At 37.6% G+C, this 20,524-nt stretch overlaps 3 protein-coding genes across 3 annotated transcripts; all 3 read left to right on the forward strand.

Moving 5' to 3' along the window:
- The first annotated feature begins 111 nt into the window (after window positions 1-111).
- LOC133576723 (protocadherin beta-16-like) lies at window positions 112-6,643 on the forward strand. The gene is made up of 2 exons (XM_061930051.2): window positions 112-3,807; window positions 6,602-6,643. Exons 1-2 carry the CDS (start codon window positions 1,396-1,398, stop codon window positions 6,641-6,643), a joined length of 2,454 nt encoding a protein of 817 aa, XP_061786035.2. The 5' UTR covers window positions 112-1,395.
- A 92-nt stretch (window positions 6,644-6,735) lies between these two features.
- On the forward strand, window positions 6,736-11,880 carry LOC140677574 (protocadherin gamma-A7-like). Its single transcript, XM_072912404.1, has 3 exons — window positions 6,736-7,105; window positions 8,390-9,165; window positions 11,839-11,880. Exons 1-3 carry the CDS (start codon window positions 6,751-6,753, stop codon window positions 11,878-11,880), a joined length of 1,173 nt encoding a protein of 390 aa, XP_072768505.1. The 5' UTR covers window positions 6,736-6,750.
- On the forward strand, window positions 11,718-14,703 carry LOC133576791 (protocadherin beta-16-like). The gene has a single exon (XM_061930132.2). The coding sequence runs from the start codon at window positions 11,989-11,991 to the stop codon at window positions 14,449-14,451; it is 2,463 nt and encodes an 820-aa protein (XP_061786116.2). The 5' UTR covers window positions 11,718-11,988; the 3' UTR covers window positions 14,452-14,703.
- The last annotated feature ends 5,821 nt before the right edge of the window (window positions 14,704-20,524 follow it).

Consider the following 20,524-nt stretch of genomic DNA (forward strand, 5'->3'; position numbering starts at 1 on the left):
ATATATATAAAATTATACATATATATATATATATATATATATATAAAATTATACATATATATATATATATATATATATATATAAACTGGCGTTTATCATGCGATTGTTTATTTGTATTTCGTCCTCATAACCATTGAGTTCATGCACGCCAGGTGAACATCTCTTTGTTTTAAACGTCTTGTGAATAACTATTAATCTTGTAATTATCTAAACACACACACACACACGCATACACACACACACACACTTACAGACACATGCGCACTCACGCACACACACACACTCATGCACATACACTGTATTTCAATGAACCATATGCAGAAAAAAAAAAAAAAAGTAAATAAACACCTCATGTTATCAACTTTAACACTTACTGGAGGGCGGTTTTATTATATTATGTATCTGTTGCCCAGCCTAATGATTGTATTTGTTTATTGGTCTCACATTTAACTATTTAATGTTGAATCATTCATTTGTTTTGTTATTTCTTTGTTTTGTGTGTGTGTGTTTTCTTCCTCACATCCTTTAGAATTTGAAATTAATTATTGTTGTTATAATAATCACCACTGTCCATGGTGCTGAATTGTTTGTGAATAAACGTAATTTACCACAACTGTAGTACCAAATCTACAACTATACATGTGTAAATAAATAACTTAAACACCAAAATAAAAATACTGATATTGAATATAAAATATACTGGATTTGGCAATTAATATTTATACCAAATATATTATATTTAACTTTTTTTTAATTAATTCTTCCTGAGATTTTAATTTGACTAATAAAAAAAACTGCAAAAATCACTCATCCGAAAATGAATGTCAGATAGTGAAAATAATATAAATAAAAATATATACATCGATGATAATTAGCCTTTATTTCCTAAGTTTATGTATAATCTCCTACAACGTTTTGCCTTTTTATTTCTTGCTGATAGGAAGTTGTTTTTTCCAACATGTCCTTCGTAATTTCAAAATAAATGTCAAAACACGACCATAAGACGACAGATGAACCTAATGTGCATTGATAAAATACATATTTTGTTCTATTAAGCAATTTAGTTATTTATTTTCAACATCATATGCATCTTTATTGAATTTAACGTCTGTAATAAATATGTTTGATTGTTGAGAAATATGAAGGTGTATTACTGTGAAAATGCTCTGAGGGCCGCTGTTGATACGTCATTGAATAAGAGTGACAAAATTCAGTGCTGTGGTCCTATTGGTCTCCTTTTAGAGCTTCACTGCTTGGATGGAGGACAGTCTGTTCGCCATTTGAAGAGCAATCGTCCTTGTGGGTTATCCTCTTTGTTTTGGATTTATTGTCTGAGGAGTGCCTGCTCTTTTTTGAAGGATTATTAACGAAGTTTTTCTTTTTTATATCTTGAGGATGGATTATATGTGGATAAACGCAGTCAGAGGCCGATGGCGCGCTCTGTTTGTCATTCTTTGTCTCTGCGAGCTGAGCTCAGTGAGTGGACAGGCTCGCTATTCCATACCGGAGGAGCAGGCAGAAGGCTCTTTTGTTGGAAACATTGCCAGAGATTTGGGCTTGGATGTGGCCAGACTAGTAGCAGGTAAAGCTCGTATTATCACCAAGGAAGATCGGCAGTATGTTGATTTAAAGCGAGACAAAGGCACACTTGTTATTAAAGAGCGCATCGACCGAGAAGAGCTTTGTGGAAAGACGACGCCCTGCAGCTTCAGTTTTGACATCATTCTAGAAAATCCGATCCAGCTTCATCGTGTAACAGTGGAAGTTATAGATATTAATGATAATAGTCCCTCCTTTCCACAACAAGAAATACATCTAAAAATTGCAGAACATGCTGCAGTGGGCACCCGTTTCTCTGTTGAGAATGCAGACGACTCTGATGTTGGTAATAATGATATTCAGAAATATATTCTTAAACCTTCAGATCATTTAAAATTAGAAATACAAAGCCAACCAGACGGAAGTAAGGTTATAGAAATGGTTCTACAAAAGCCTTTAGACAGAGAGGAAGAGGAGACTCACACTCTCATGTTGATTGCTTCAGATGGCGGTGAGCCACATAGATCAGGGACGGTGAGAATTCAAATCACTGTGCTGGATGCCAACGATAACGCACCTGTGTGCAGCCAGCCTGTTTATAAGGTAGATGTTCGAGAAAATTCACCTGAAGGAACGTTGATTACTACTGTTAGTGCAAGTGACGCTGATACAGGCCTCTATGGTGATGTCACTTACTCCACTGGTGCCACCAGAGAGGCGGAGCAGATGTTTGATGTAAATGTTAAAACAGGACAAATTAAACTTACTGGTGAATTAGATTTTGAGAAATCTAAGCATTATCAGTTTAATGTTCGGGCTACTGATCATGGAGGATTTACTGATACATGTAAAGTTATTGTTAACATAATTGATGAGAATGACAATGTCCCTACAATTAAATTAATGTCATTGTCTCAGTCCATACCTGAGGATTCTCCCCCAGGTACAACTGTAGCTGTTTTTAACGTGAATGATGAAGACTCTGATAGCAACGGTGTTGTCAAGTGCTCCATTAATTCCGATGTCCCTTTCAAAATTGAGTCTTCATTAACAGGTTATTACACCATCGTGACAGAAAACTTCTTAGACAGAGAAAGTGTTTCTGAATATAATGTTACCATAACAGTGTCGGACCAAGGCTCTCCTCCTCTGTCTAGTAGTAAAACCATCAACGTTAAAATATCTGACGTGAATGACAGCCCGCCCAAATTCCATCAGTCAGAATACAGTAAGAATGTACCAGAGAACAACTCTCCTGGTTTTTCTGTGTTTACTGTCAGTGCTAGTGATGCAGACTGCGGCCAGAACGCTCGAGTGTCTTACTTCCTGGAGGAGAAAGAAGTTAATGGAGTAGCTGTGTCTTCTTTTGTCTCTGTCAACTCAGAGAACGGTGTCATCCACGCAGTCCGATCTTTTGATTACGAACAAATTAAATCATTTGACTTTAACGTTACCGCTCGCGATGCTGGATCACCTCCTCTGAGTTCTGTAGCCACAGTTCACATCCTGATCCAGGACCAGAACGACAATGCACCTCAGGTCCTGTACCCGGTCCAGACGGGCGGCTCGGTGCTGGCTGAAATGGTGCCTCGTTCAGCAGATGTGGGCTATCTGGTGACTAAAGTGGTGGCTGTTGATGTGGACTCTGGACAGAACGCCTGGCTCTCCTATAAAGTGCACAAAGCCACAGACAGGGCGCTGTTTGAAGTGGGCCTACACAATGGAGAAATAAGAACTGTCCGCCAAGTCACTGATAAAGATGCCGTCAAACAAAGACTGAGTGTTCTAGTGGAGGACAACGGGCAGCCCTCTCGTTCAGCTACAGTCATTGTTAACGTGGCGGTGGCGGACAGCTTCCCTGAAGTGCTGTCAGAGTTCACTGACTTTAGCATGCACGACAAGGAGTACAATGACAAGCTGACTTTTTACTTAGTCTTGGCTTTGGCTGTGGTCTCCTTCCTCTTCATCACCTGCTTGCTGCTCATCATATCAGTCAAAGTGTACAGGTGGAGACAGTCTCGCGTCCTGTACCACTCCAACCTCCCTGTCATTCCATATTATCCACCACGTTACTCAGACACTTTGGGGACAGGGACTCTCCAACACGTGTACAATTACGAGGTGTGCAGGACCACAGACTCCAGGAAAAGTGACATGAAGAATATGCAAGCCATGAGTCAAAGTTTAGTGAGTGTGGATGGAGCTGATGCTGATACACCACATGTGACCAAGCAGATGTCAGGAAACGTTTCACAAATGTCAACTTTGGTGAGTTATTTTTTTTTACCATGCTTTCTCTCTTGTTGTGCTTTAAAGTTGACACTGCTGTCAGAAGGTTACAATATTGTTTCTTAACATTTTGAAACTTCTGCTTCCTCCACAAATGTTTAACAACATAAGGTCTACATACTTGCCAGATCACTCTTACATGACCTTATTAGACTCCTCCTGTTATGTTGGACATTGTGTTGATCATTTTAGAAAGAACCATACCTAACATTATGGCTGGATGTTTGTTTTAGCTTCAGTGTTTTGAAATGCATGTCACATTTAATCAAAGCAGCTCTTGTTTAAATATGAGTTGATCCTCACCTGTTATAAACAGCCAAAAAGTTACAGATATTTTAGGTTAGTTAGGTCTTCCAGTATGTGTACCGTAATTTTCTGACTATAAGTCGCAGTTTTTTTCATAGTTTGGCTGGGCTCCAGTGCGACTTATATATGTTTTTTTCATTCTTTATTATGCATTTTCGGCAGGTGCGACTTATACTCCAAAAAATACGGTATATTTATGTCACTGCCAGCAAACTGGAATCATACATTTCCATTACTTTGCCACATGGTCTGGCTTTGCATCATTTTAAGTAATGAAAACTTTTTTGTCTTTATTGTTCTTATCTTGTCACATGTTTCTCCACTCGTTCTCTATTTTTGTGTCCGAAAACTTTAATAGGTTTCATTCATTCTCACCACTGCTCTGGAAAGTTGGTATTTTACCTAACTCTGATTTTATAGTTAGTATATGAGGTACAATATTTCCAACTTCATATTTTTGATGCTGTTGATTTTCCAAGTTGGACAACTTTCAAATGTATCGTCCATCATATTTATCTTTCTCTTTTACTTTGTAAAATATATAAATATATATTTTGTTTCACATAGTTGGTAAGTCAAATGGAAACTCTTGGTAGTACATGAATGTATCGTCTGTGTACTGATTTGAACTTTGACATGTTGACATAAGTTCATCAATTTTCATACAAAATATAAATTAGTGTCTCGCCTCAATATGGGTCATTAAAACCGATTGTTTATGCACGATAATATTGATGCTGCGTGAATCAAAGTATGTGTCATGCAGTGTTTTTATCTAGATCATTGAGTAGTTTGATATATTATATTTACCATAGTTCTAACAATTGTCAGTCAGTTGTTGGTGTGGTTGTTCAAGTGGTGCAGGAGTTTTGCATGTATTATTTTATTATAAATATTAGTAGATGTGTTGTTTAATTTTGCTAGTGTGTCTGGAGGTAGTTGCTGGACTTTAGTTCTACAAAGTTGATTCCACAAAACAACTCAATAGTTTCAGCACCATAGAAATAATCTCACTTGACATCATTGTGCTCAGTGAACATGTCCTTTGCTTTCTTCACAATGTTTTTATTCTAATATCCCAAAAATGTTTTTAGATGTATAGTGAGAACACAAATATTTGTGATTAACAATTGATTCATTGCCTCTTTTGATACACAGACATACTCAAGACTCTGATGACAATTATGGAGTGCCTTACCCGAAACAAATATTCTCAAAAACAACAACAACAATATCACTGTGTATAATACACATTATCAATAGTTTACTTTATCATAAAAGTGACTTACATTACTACAAATAAACTTTAAGGTAAATTAATTAAACTAACGCCGTTTTATGTTATAAAAAAAATGTCCACTCAAGATATTAATTAAATAGTTATTTGGTATCGCCTCCTCTGAACCACCATTGAATTAATGCACGCCAGGTAAACATATCCTGGTCTTAAACGTCTTATGAGTAAGTATTAATCTGATGATTATTTAAACAAACACACTGACAGACACACACACACACACGCACACACACTGTAAAGTAAAAATAAAATAAATAAATAAACACCTCACGTTACCAACATTAACACTCACTGTAGGGTTATTTTATTATGTGTTTGTTGTCCAGCCTAATGATTGCATGTGTTTATTGGTGTCACATTTAACTGTTTCATGTTGAATATATAATGTTTTCTTGGTTCTTTGTTATGTGTTATTTTCACAATTCTCTCGCAGTAATTAATGTTGCACTAATACTCACTGCTGTCCATGGTGCTGAATCCTTAGTGACTAAAAGTAATTGAACTCAAATCCCAAATATAGAGGCAAATCAACAACTATCCATGTGTAACTAAATCATACACCAAAATTAAAATACTGTCTAGAATATAAAATGTAAGGAATTTGGCAATGAATAATTAGAACAAATTATATAATGTTTTACCAATTTTTGTTATACTATTTCTGAGATGTTGATTTAACTATAAACAAACAGCTAAATCACTCACCAGAAAAAGTGTCTATTAATGCATGTCAGAAATTAAAACTAATATATTTTTTTTAATATATACTTGTAAAATAATCATGCTTTATTTCTGAAGTTAATGTATAATTTTTAAAAAGCTTTACTTTTTTTTTTTTTTTTTTTTTTTTTCTCTCGCTGATTAAAACCGTTTTCCCAACATGCCGGCATGTTCGTAGTTTCAAAATAATAGTCCAAATATGACCATGATAAAATATGCGTGTAATGTGCAATGATACAATACATATTTCGTTGTATTGATAATTTTAGTTGTTTATTTTTACGAGTATATATGCATCAGTAATAATTTTAACGTCTGTATTAAATAAATTTGACCGTCAATAAATATGAAGGTGTATTACTGTGAAAATGCTCTGAGGGCCGCTGTTGATACGTCATTGAATAAAGAGTGACAATATTCAGTGCTGTGGTCCTATTGGTCTCCTTTTAGAGCTGCATTGCTTGCGAAGACGACGGTCTGCTCGCCATTTGAAGAAAAATCTTTCGTGTGGATCCTCTTGTTTATTTCGTTGTTTTTGTTTAAGGAGTGTTTGTGTTCACTGAAGGATTATTACCACCGTTTTTTTTTTCAACTTGAGGATGGATTGTATGTGGATAAACGCAGTCAGAGGCCGATGGCGCGCACTGTTTGTCATTCTTTGTCTCTGCGAGCTGAGCTCAGTGAGTGGACAGGCTCGCTATTCCATACCGGAGGAGCAGGCAGAAGGCTCTTTTGTTGGAAACATTGCCAGAGATTTGGGCTTGGATGTGGCCAGACTAGTAGCAGGTAAAGCTCGTATTATCACCAAGGAAGATCGGCAGTATGTTGATTTAAAGCGAGACAAAGGCACACTTGTTATTAAAGAGCGCATCGACCGAGAAGAGCTTTGCGGAAAGACGACGCCCTGCAGCTTCAGTTTTGACATCATTTTAGAAAATCCGATCCAGCTTCATCGTGTAACAGTGGAAGTTATAGATATTAATGACAACAGTCCTTCTTTCCCACGACAGGAAATTCATTTGAAAATAGCTGAAAATGCTGCAGTGGGCACCCGTTTCTCTCTTGCTAATGCAGACGACCCTGATGTCGGTATTAATGGTATTCAGAAATACATTCTTAAACCATTAGATCATTTTAAATTAGAAGTTCAGACCGAAACAAACGGGAGAAAAGTTATAGAAATGGTTTTACAGAAGCTTTTAGACAGAGAGGAAGAGGAGACTCACACTCTCATGTTGATTGCTTCAGATGGCGGTGAGCCACATAGATCAGGGACGGTGAGAATTCAAATCACTGTGCTGGATGCCAACGATAACGCACCTGTGTGCAGCCAGCCTGTTTATAAGGTAGATGTTCGAGAAAATTCACCTGAAGGAACGTTGATTACTACTGTTAGTGCAAGTGACGCTGATTCAGGCCTCAATGGTGACGTCACTTATTCCACCCCTCAAATCAGCAAGGAGGCACAAAAGCTTTTTGAGGTCAATTTTAAGACAGGAGAAATTCAAATCAAAGGTAAATTAGATTTTGAAAAATCTATCTCACATGAGTTAAATATTCAAGCTAGTGATCATGGTGGACTTACTGATACATGTAAAGTCATTGTTAACATAATTGATGAGAATGACAATGTCCCTACAATTAAATTAATGTCATTGTCTCAGTCCATACCTGAGGATTCTCCCCCAGGTACAACTGTAGCTGTTTTTAACGTGAATGATGAAGACTCTGATAGCAACGGTGTTGTCAAGTGCTCCATTAATTCCGATGTACCTTTCAAAATTGAGTCTTCATTAACAGGTTATTACACCATAGTGACCGAAAACTTCTTAGACAGGGAAAGTATTTCTGAATATAATGTTACCATAACAGTGTCTGACCAAGGCTCTCCTCCTCTGTCTAGTAGTAAAAACATCAACGTTAAAATATCTGACGTTAACGACAGCCCGCCCAAATTCCATCAGTCAGAATACAGTAAGAATGTTCCAGAGAACAACTCTCCTGGTTTTTCTGTGTTTACTGTCAGTGCTAGTGATGCAGACTGGGGCCAGAACGCTCGAGTGTCTTACTTCCTGGAGGAGAAAGAAGTTAATGGAGTAGCTGTGTCTTCTTTTGTCTCAGTTAACGCAGAGAACGGTGTCATCCACGCTGTCCGATCTTTTGATTACGAACAAATTAAATCATTTGACTTTAACGTTACCGCCCGTGATGCCGGATCCCCTCCTTTAAGTTCTGTAGCCACAGTTCATATCCTGATCCAGGATCAGAACGACAACGCCCCCCAGGTCCTGTACCCGGTCCAGACGGGCGGCTCGGTGCTGGCTGAAATGGTGCCTCGTTCAGCAGATGTGGGCTATCTGGTGACTAAAGTGGTGGCTGTTGATGTGGACTCTGGACAGAACGCCTGGCTCTCCTATAAAGTGCACAAAGCCACAGACAGGGCGCTGTTTGAAGTGGGCCTACACAATGGAGAAATAAGAACTGTCCGCCAAGTCACTGATAAAGATGCCGTCAAACAAAGACTGAGTGTTCTAGTGGAGGACAACGGGCAGCCCTCTCGTTCAGCTACAGTCATTGTTAACGTGGCGGTGGCGGACAGCTTCCCTGAAGTGCTGTCAGAGTTCACTGACTTTAGCATGCACGACAAGGAGTACAATGACAAGCTGACTTTTTACTTAGTCTTGGCTTTGGCTGTGGTCTCCTTCCTCTTCATCACCTGCTTGCTGCTCATCATATCAGTCAAAGTGTACAGGTGGAGACAGTCTCGCGTCCTGTACCACTCCAACCTCCCTGTCATTCCATATTATCCACCACGTTACTCAGACACTTTGGGGACAGGGACTCTCCAACACGTGTACAATTACGAGGTGTGCAGGACCACCGACTCCAGGAAAAGTGACATGAAGAATATGCAAGCCATGAGTCAAAGTTTAGTGAGTGTGGATGGAGCTGATGCTGATACACCACATGTGACCAAGCAGATGTCAGGAAACTTTTCACAAATGTCAACTTTGGTGAGTTATTTTTTCTTTTACCATGCTTTTTCTCTTGTTGTGTTTTAAAGTTTACACTGCTGTCAGAAAGTTACAATATTGTTTCTTAACATTTTGAAACTTCTGCTTCCTCCACAAATGTTTAACAACATAAGGTCTACATACTTGCCGGATCACTCTTACATGACCTTATTAGACTCCTCTTGTTATGTTTGACATTTTTTTGATCATTTTAGAAAGAACCATGCCTAACATAATGGCTGGATTTTTGTTTTAGCTTCAGTGTTTTAAACTGAGAGTCACATTTAATCAAAGCGCCTCTTGTTTAAATATGAGTTGATCCTCACCTGTTATAAACAGCCAAAAGGTTACAGATATTTTAGGTTAGTTAGGTCTTCCAGTATGTGTATATTTATGTCACTGCCAGCATACTGGAATCATACAGTTCCATTACTTTACCACCTCGTCCGGCTTTGCATAATTTTAAGTAATGAAGACTTTTTTGTCTTTATTGTTCTTATCTTGTCACATGTTTCTCGACTCGTTCTCTATTTTTGTGTCGGAAAACTTTAATAGGTTTCATTCATTCTCACTACTGCTCTGGAAAGTTGGTATTTTACCTAACTCTGATCTTATAGTTAGTATATGAGGTACAATATTTCCAACTTCATATTTTTGATGCTGTTGATTTTCCAAGTTGGACAACTTTCAAATATATAGTCCATCATATTTATCTTTCTCTTTTACTTTGTAAAATAAATGTATGTATATTTTGTTTCACATAGTTGGAAAGTCAAATGGAAACTCTTGGTAGTACATGAATGTATCGTCTGTGTACTGATTTGAACTTTGACATGTTGACATAAGTTCATCAATTTTCATACAAAATATAAATTAGTGTCTCGCCTCAATGTGGGCCATTAAAACAGATTGTTTATGCGAGATAATATTGATGCTGCGTGAATCAAAATATGTGTCATGCAGTGTTTATATCTAGATCATTGAGTAGATTGATATATTATATTTACTTAGTTCTAACATTTGTCAGTCAGTTTTTGGTGTGGTTGTTCAAGTAGTGCAGGAGTTTTGCATGTATTATTTTATTATAAATATTAGTAGATTTGTTGTTTAATTTTGCTAGTGTGTCTGGAGGTAGTTGCTGGAGTTTAGTTCTACAAAGTTGATTCCACAAAACAACTCAATAGTTTCAGCACCATAGAAATAATCTCACTTGACATCATTGTGCTCAGTGAACATTTCCTTTGCTTTTTTCACAACCTTTTTATTCAAAAATGCCAAAATGTCGTTTAAATTTATAGTGAGAACACAAATATTTGTCATTAACAATTGATTCATTGCCTCTTTTGATACACAGACATTCTCAAGACTCTGATGAAAATTATGGAGTGCCTTACCCAAAACAAATATTCTCAAAAACAACAACAACAATATCACTGTGTATAATACACATTATCAATAGTTTACTTTATCATAAAAGTGACTTAAATTACTACAAAAAAACTTTAAGGTAAATTAATTAAACTAACGCGGTTTTATGTTATTAAAAAAAATGTCCACTCAAGATATTAATTAAATAGTTATTTGGTATCGCCTCTTCTGAACCACCATTGAATTAATGCACGCCAGGTAAACATCTCCTGGTCTTAAACGTCTTATGAGTAAGTATTAATCTGATGATTATTTAAACAAACACACTCACAGAGACACACACACACACGCACACGTACATGCACTCACGCACGTACACACTGTAAATAAAAAATAAAATAAATAAATAAACACCTCACGTTACCAACATTAACACTCACTGTAGGGTTATTTTATTATGTGTTTGTTGTCCAGCCTAATGATTGCATGTGTTTATTGGTGTCACATTTAACTGTTTAATGTTGAATATATAATGTTTTCTTGTTTCTTTGTTATGTGTTATTTTCGCAATTCTCTCGCAGTAATTAATGTTGCACTAATACTCACTGCTGTCCATGGTGCTGAATCCTTCGTGACTAAAAGTAATTGAACTCAAATCCCAAATATAGAGGCAAATCAACAACTATCCATATGTAACTAAATCATACACCAAAATTAAAATACTGTCTAGAATATAAAATATAAGGAATTTGGCAATGAATAATTAGAACAAATTATATAATGTTTTACCAATGTTTGTTATACTATTTCGGAGATGTTGATTTAACTATAAACAAACAGCTAAATCACTCACCAGAAAAAGTCTCTATTAATGCATGTAAGAAATTAAAACTAATATATATATATTGTTTTATACTTGTATAATAATCATGCTTTATTTATGAAGTTAATGTATAATTTTTAAAACGCTTTGCTTTTTTCTTTTTTTTTCTCGCTGATTAAAACCTTTTTCCCAACATGCCATGTTCGTAGTTTCAAAATAATAGTCCAAATATGACCATGATAAAATATGCGTGTAATGTGCAATTATACAATACATATTTTCGTTTTATTGATAATTTTAAATGATTATTTTTACGAGCATTAATGCATCAGTAATAATTTTAACGTCTGTATTAAATAAATTTGACCGTCTATAAATATGAAGGTGTATTACTGTGAAAATGCTCTGAGGGCCGCTGTTGATACGTCATTGAATAAAGAGTGACAATATTCAGTGCTGTGGTCCTATTGGTCTCCTTTTAGAGCTGCATTGCTTGCGAAGACGACGGTCTGCTCGCCATTTGAAGAGAAATCTTTCTTGTGGATCCTCTTGTTTATTTCGTTGTTTTTGTTTAAGGAGTGTTTGTGTTCACTCTGAAGGATTATTACCACCGTTTTTTTTTAATCTTGAGGATGGATTGTTTGTGGATAAACGCAGTCAGAGGCCGATGGCGCGCACTGTTTGTCATTCTTTGTCTCTGCGAGCTGAGCTCAGTGAGTGGACAGGCTCGCTATTCCATACCGGAGGAGCAGGCAGAAGGCTCTTTTGTTGGAAACATTGCCAGAGATTTGGGCTTGGATGTGGCCAGACTAGTAGCAGGTAAAGCTCGTATTATCACCAAGGAAGATCGGCAGTATGTTGATTTAAAGCGAGACAAAGGCACACTTGTTATTAAAGAGCGCATCGACCGAGAAGAGCTTTGTGGAAAGACGACGCCCTGCAGCTTCAGTTTTGACATCATTTTAGAAAATCCGATCCAGCTTCATCGTGTAACAGTGGAAGTTATAGATATTAATGACAACAGTCCTTCTTTCCCACGACAGGAAATTCATTTGAAAATAGCTGAAAATGCTGCAGTGGGCACCCGTTTCTCTCTTGCTAATGCAGACGACCCTGATGTCGGTATTAATGGTATTCAGAAATACATTCTTAAACCATTAGATCATTTTAAATTAGAAGTTCAGACCGAAACAAACGGGAGAAAAGTTATAGAAATGGTTTTACAGAAGCTTTTAGACAGAGAGGAAGAGGAGACTCACACTCTCATGTTGATTGCTTCAGATGGCGGTGAGCCACATAGATCAGGGACGGTGAGAATTCAAATCACTGTGCTGGATGCCAACGATAACGCACCTGTGTGCAGCCAGCCTGTTTATAAGGTAGATGTTCGAGAAAATTCACCTGAAGGAACGTTGATTACTACTGTTAGTGCAAGTGACGCTGATTCAGGCCTCAATGGTGACGTCACTTATTCCACCCCTCAAATCAGCAAGGAGGCACAAAAGCTTTTTGAGGTCAATTTTAAGACAGGAGAAATTCAAATCAAAGGTAAATTAGATTTTGAAAAATCTATCTCACATGAGTTAAATATTCAAGCTAGTGATCATGGTGGACTTACTGATACATGTAAAGTCATTGTTAACATAATTGATGAGAATGACAATGTCCCTACAATTAAATTAATGTCATTGTCTCAGTCCATACCTGAGGATTCTCCCCCAGGTACAACTGTAGCTGTTTTTAACGTGAATGATGAAGACTCTGATAGCAACGGTGTTGTCAAGTGCTCCATTAATTCCGATGTACCTTTCAAAATTGAGTCTTCATTAACAGGTTATTACACCATAGTGACCGAAAACTTCTTAGACAGGGAAAGTATTTCTGAATATAATGTTACCATAACAGTGTCTGACCAAGGCTCTCCTCCTCTGTCTAGTAGTAAAAACATAAACGTTAAAATATCTGACGTGAATGACAGCCCGCCCAAATTCCATCAGTCAGAATACAGTAAGAATGTTCCAGAGAACAACTCTCCTGGTTTTTCTGTGTTTACTGTCAGTGCTAGTGATGCAGACTGGGGCCAGAACGCCCGAGTGTCTTACTTCCTGGAGGAGAAAGAAGTTAATGGAGTAGCTGTGTCTTCTTTTGTCTCAGTTAACGCAGAGAACGGTGTCATCCACGCTGTCCGATCTTTTGATTACGAACAAATTAAATCATTTGACTTTAACGTTACCGCCCGTGATGCCGGATCCCCTCCTTTAAGTTCTGTAGCCACAGTTCATATCCTGATCCAGGACCAGAACGACAACGCCCCCCAGGTCCTGTACCCGGTCCAGACGGGCGGCTCGGTGCTGGCTGAAATGGTGCCTCGTTCAGCAGATGTGGGCTATCTGGTGACTAAAGTGGTGGCTGTGGATGTGGACTCTGGACAGAACGCCTGGCTCTCCTATAAAGTGCACAAAGCCACAGACAGGGCGCTGTTTGAAGTGGGCCTACACAATGGAGAAATAAGAACTGTCCGCCAAGTCACTGATAAAGATGCCGTCAAACAAAGACTGAGTGTTCTAGTGGAGGACAACGGGCAGCCCTCTCGTTCAGCTACAGTCATTGTTAACGTGGCGGTGGCGGACAGCTTCCCTGAAGTGCTGTCAGAGTTCACTGACTTTAGCATGCACGACAAGGAGTACAATGACAAGCTGACGTTTTACTTAGTCTTGGCTTTGGCTGTGGTCTCCTTCCTCTTCATCACCTGCTTGCTGCTCATCATATCAGTCAAAGTGTACAGGTGGAGACAGTCTCGCGTCTTGTACCACTCCAACCTCCCTGTCATTCCATATTATCCACCACGTTACTCAGACACTTTGGGGACAGGGACTCTCCAACACGTGTACAATTACGAGGTGTGCAGGACCACCGACTCCAGAAAAAGTGACATGAAGAATATGCAAGACATGAGTCAAAGTTTAGTGAGTGTGGATGGAGCTGATGCTGATACACCACATGTGACCAAGCAGATGTCAGGAAACTTTTCACAGATGTCAACTTTGGTGAGTTATATTTTGTTTTGCCATGCTTTCTCTCTTGTTGTGTTTTAAAGTTCCCACTGCCGTCAGAAGGTTACAATATTGTCACTTAGCATTTTGAAAGTCCTGCTTCCTCCACAAATGTTTAACAACATAAGGTCTACATACTTGCCAGATCTCTCTTACATGACATTATTAGACTCCTTTTGTTATGTTGGACATTTTTTTGATCATTTTAGAAAGAACCATGCCTAGCATTATTTGTTTTAGCTTTAGTGTTTTAAACTGCATTTCACATTTAATCAAAGCACCTCTTGTTTAAATATGAGTTGATCCTCACCTGTTATAAACAGCCAAAAGGTTACAGATATTTTAGGTTAGTTAGGTCTTCCAGTATGTGTATATTTATTTTACTGCCAGCATACTGGAATCATACAGTTCCATTACTTTGCCACCTGGTCCGGCTTCGCATCATTTTAAGTAATGAAGACTTTTTTGTCTTTATTGTGCATATCTTTTTACATGTTTTTCCACTCGTTCTCTATTTTTGTGTCTGAAAACGTTATTATGTTTCATTCATTCGCACTACTGCTCTGGAAAGTTGGTATTTTACCTACCTCTGATCTTATAGTTAGTATATGAGGTACAATATTTCCAACTTCATATTTTAGATGCTGTTGATTTTCCAAGTTGGACAACTTTCAAATGTATCGTCCATCATATGTATCTTTCTCTTTTACTTTGTAAAATGTATAAATATATATTTTGTTTCACATAGTTGGAAAGTCAAATGGAAACTCTTGGTAGTACATGAATGTATCGTCTGTGTACTGATTTGAACTTTGACATGTTGACATAAGTTCATCAATTTTCATACAAAATATAAATTAGTGTCTCGCCTCAATGTGGGCCATTAAAACAGATTGTTTATGCGAGATAATATTGATGCTGCGTGAATCAAAGTATGTGTCATGCAGTGTTTATATCTAGATCATTGAGTAGATTGATATATTATATTTACTTAGTTCTAACATTTGTCAGTCAGTTTTTGGTGTGGTTGTTCAAGTAGTGCAGGAGTTTTGCATGTATTATTTTATTATAAATATTAGTAGATGTGTTGTTTAATTTTGCTAGTGTGTCTGGAGGTAGTTGCTGGAGTTTAGTTCTACAAAGTTGATTCCACAAAACAACTCAATAGTTTCAGCACCATAGAAATAATCTCACTTGACATCATTGTGCTCAGTGAACATTTCCTTTGCTTTCTTCACAATGTTTTTATTCTAATATGTAAAAATGTTTTTTAGATTTATAGTGAGAACACAAATATTTGTGATTAACAATTGATTCATTGCCTCTTTTGATACACAGACATTCTCAAGACTCTGATGACAATTATGGAGTGCCTTACCCAAAACAAATATTCTCAAAAACAACAACAACAATATCACTGTGTATAATACACATTATCAATAGTTTACTTTATCATAAAAGTGACTTACATTACTACAAAAAAACTTTAAGGTAAATTAATTAATCTAATGCGGTTTTATGTTATTAAAAAAAATGTCCACTCAAGATATTAATTAAATAGTTATTTGGTATCGCCTCTTCTGAACCACCATTGAATTAATGCAGGCCAGGTAAACATATCCTGGTCTTAAACGTCTTATGAGTAAGTATTAATCTGATGATTATTTAAACAAACACACTCACAGAGACACACACACACACGCACACGTACATGCACTCACGCACGCACACACTGTAAATAAAAAATAAAATAAATAAATAAACACCTCACGTTACCAACATTAACACTCACTGTAGGGTTATTTTATTATGTGTTTGTTGTCCAGCCTAATGATTGCATGTGTTTATTGGTGTCACATTTAACTGTTTAATGTTGAATATATAATGTTTTCTTGTTTCTTTGTTATGTGTTATTTTCGCAATTCTCTCGCAGTAATTAATGTTGCACTAATACTCACTGCTGTCCATGGTGCTGAATCCTTCGTGACTAAAAGTAATTGAACTCAAATCCCAAATATAGAGGCAAATCAACAACTATCCATATGTAACTAAATAATACACCAAAATTAAAATACTGTCTAGAATATAAAATATAAGGAATTTGGCAATGAATAATTAGAACAAATTATATAATGTTTTACCAATGTTTGTTATACTATTTCGGAGATGTTGATTTAACTATAAACAAACAGCTAAATCACTCACCAGAAAAAGTCTCTATTAATGCATGTAAGAAATTAAAACTAATATATATATATTGTTTTATACTTGTATAATAATCATGCTTTATTTATGAAGTTAATGTATATTTTTTAAAACGCTTTGCTTTTTTTTTTTTTTTCTCGCTGATTAAAACCTTTTTCCCAACATGCCATGTTCGTAGTTTCAAAATAAAAGTCCAAATATGACCATGATAAAAGATGCGTCTAATGTGCAATGATACAATAAATATTTCGTTTAATTGATAATTTTAGTTGTTTATTTTTACGAGCATTAATGCATCAGTAATAATTTTAACGTCTGTATTAAATACATTTGACCGTCTATAAATATGAAGGTGTATTACTGTGAAAATGCTCTGAGGGCCGCTGTTGATACGTCATTGAATAAAGAGTGACAATATTCAGTGCTGTGGTCCTATTGGTCTCCCTTTAGAGCTGCATTGCTTGCGAAGACGACGGTCTGCTCGCCATTTGAAGAGAAATCTTTCTTGTGGATCCTCTTGTTTATTTCGTTGTTTTTGTTAAAGAAGTGTTTGTGTTCACTCTGAAGGATTATTATCACCGTTTTTTTTTCATCTTGAGGATGGATTGTATGTGGATAAACGCAGTCAGAGGCCGATGGCGCGCACTGTTTGTCATTCTTTGTCTCTGCGAGCTGAGCTCAGTGAGTGGACAAGCTCGCTATTCCATACCGGAGGATCAGGCAGAAGGCTCTTTTGTTGGAAACATTGCCAGAGATTTGGGCTTGGATGTGGCCAGACTAGTAGCAGGTAAAGCTCGTATTATCACCAAGGAAGATCGGCAGTATGTTGATTTAAAGCGAGACAAAGGCACACTTGTTATTAAAGAGCGCATCGACCGAGAAGAGCTTTGTGGAAAGACGACGCCCTGCAGCTTCAGTTTTGACATCATTTTAGAAAATCCAATCCAGCTTCATCGTGTAACAGTGGAAGTTATAGATATTAATGATAACAGCCCCTCGTTCCCACAACATGAAATTAATTTGAAAATAGCTGAATATGCTGCAGTGGGCACCCGTTTCTCTCTTGCTAATGCAGACGACCCTGACGTCGGTATTAATGATATTCAGAAATATATTCTTAAACCATCAGATCATTTTAAATTAGAAGTTCAGACCGAAACAAACGGGAGAAAAGTTGTAGAAATGGTTTTACAGAAGCTTTTAGACAGGGAGGAAGAGGAGACTCACACTCTCATGTTGATTGCTTCAGATGGCGGTGAGCCACATAGATCAGGGACGGTGAGAATTCAAATCACTGTACTGGATGCCAACGATAACGCACCTGTGTGCAGCCAGCCTGTTTATAAGGTAGATGTTCGAGAAAATTCACCTGAAGGAACATTGATTGCTACTGTTAGTGCAAGTGACGCTGATGCAGGCCTGTATGGTGACATCACTTATTCCACCCCTCAAATCAGCAAAGAGGCACAAAAGCTTTTTGAGGTCAATTTTAAGACAGGAGAAATTAAAATCAAAGGTAAATTAGATTTTGAAAAATCTATCTCACATGAGTTAAAGATTCAAGCCAGTGATCACGGAGGATTTACTGATACATGTAAAGTCATTGTTAACATAATTGATGAGAATGACAATGTCCCTACAATTAAATTAATGTCATTTTCTCAGTCCATACCTGAGGATTCTCCCCCAGGTACAACTGTAGCTGTTTTTAACGTGAATGATGAAGACTCTGAAAGCAACGGTGCTGTCAAGTGCTCCATGACGTCTGATGTCCCTTTCAAAATTGAGTCTTCATTAACAGGTTATTACACCATCGTGACAGACAACTTTTTAGACAGGGAAAGTGTTTCTGAATATAATGTTACCATAACAGTGTCTGACCAAGGCTCTCCTCCTCTGTCTAGTAGTAAAAACATCAACGTTAAAATATCTGACGTGAATGACAGCCCGCCCAAATTCCATCAGTCAGAATACAGTAAGAATGTTCCAGAGAACAACTCTCCTGGTTTTTCTGTGTTTACTGTCAGTGCTAGTGATGCAGACTGGGGCCAGAACGCCCGAGTGTCTTACTTCCTGGAGGAGAAAGAAGTTAATGGAGTAGCTGTGTCTTCTTTTGTCTCAGTCAACTCAGAGAACGGTGTCATCCACGCAGTCCGATCTTTTGATTACGAACAAATTAAATCATTTGACTTTAACGTTACCGCCCGCGATGCCGGATCCCCTCCTTTAAGTTCTGTAGCCACAGTTCATATCCTGATCCAGGACCAGAACGACAATGCCCCCCAGGTCCTGTACCCGGTCCAGACTGGCGGCTCAGTGCTGGCTGAAATGGTGCCTCGTTCAGCAGATGTGGGCTATCTGGTGACTAAAGTGGTGGCTGTGGATGTGGACTCTGGACAGAACGCCTGGCTCTCCTATAAAGTGCACAAAGCCACAGACAGGGCGCTGTTTGAAGTGGGCCTACACAATGGAGAAGTAAGAACTGTCCGCCAAGTCACTGATAAAGATGCCGTCAAACAAAGACTGAGTGTTCTAGTGGAGGACAACGGGCAGCCCTCTCGTTCAGCTACAGTCATTGTTAACGTGGCGGTGGCGGACAGCTTCCCTGAAGTGCTGTCAGAGTTCACTGACTTTAGCATGCACGACAAGGAGTACAATGACAAGCTGACTTTTTACTTAGTCTTGGCTTTGGCTGTGGTCTCCTTCCTCTTCATCACCTGCTTGCTGCTCATCATATCAGTCAAAGTGTACAGGTGGAGACAGTCTCGCGTCCTGTATCACTCCAACCTCCCTGTCATTCCATATTATCCACCACGTTACTCAGACACTTTGGGGACAGGGACTCTCCAACACGTGTACAATTACGAGGTGTGCAGGACCACCGACTCCAGAAAAAGTGACATGAAGAATATGCAAGCCATGAGTCAAAGTTTAGTGAGTGTGGATGGAGCTGATGCTGATACACCACATGTGACCAAGCAGATGTCAGGAAACTTTTCACAAATGTCAACTTTGGTGAGTTTTTTTTTACCATGCTTTCTCTCTTGTTGTGTTTTAAAGTTTACACTGTCGCCAGAAGGTTACAATATTGTCACTTAGCATTTTGAAAGTCCTGCTTCCTCCACAAATGTTTAACAACATAAGGTCTACATACTTGCCAGATCACTCTTACATGACCTTATTAGACTCATTTTGTTATGTTGGACATTTTCTTGATCATTTTAGAAAGAACCATGCCTAGCATTATGGCTGGATGTTTGTTTAAGCTTCATTGTTTTAAACTGCATTTCACATTTAATCAAAGCACCTCTTGTTTAAATATGAGTTGATCCTCACCTGTTATAAACAGCCAAAAGGTTACAGATATTTTAGGTTAGTTAGGTCTTCCAGTATGTGTATATTTATGTCACTGCCAGGATACTGGAATCATACAGTTCCATTACTTTGCCACATGGTCCGGCTTTGCATAATTTTAAGTAATGAAGACTTTTTTGTCTTTATTGTTCTTATCTTGTCACATGTTTCTCCACTCGTTCTCTATTTTTGTGTCCGAAAACTTTAATAGGTTTCATTCATTCTCACCACTGCTCTGGAAAGTTGGTATTTTACCTAACTCTGATCTTATAGTTATGAGGTACAATATTTCCAACTTCATATTTTACATGCTGTTGATTTTCCAAGCTGGACAACTTTCAAATGTATAGTCCATCATATTTATCTTTCTCTTTTACTTTGTAAAATATATAAATATATATTTTGTTTCACATAGTTGGAAAGTCAAATGGAAACTCTTGGTAGTACATGAATGTACCACCTGTGTACTGATTTGAACTTTGGCATGTTGACACAAGTTCATCAATTTTCATACAAAATATAAATTAGTGTCTCGCCTCAATGTGGGCCATTAAAA

This window comes from Nerophis lumbriciformis, linkage group LG36 (assembly GCF_033978685.3).
Source record: "Nerophis lumbriciformis linkage group LG36, RoL_Nlum_v2.1, whole genome shotgun sequence".
In the NCBI taxonomy this organism is placed as follows: Eukaryota; Metazoa; Chordata; class Actinopteri; order Syngnathiformes; family Syngnathidae; genus Nerophis; species Nerophis lumbriciformis.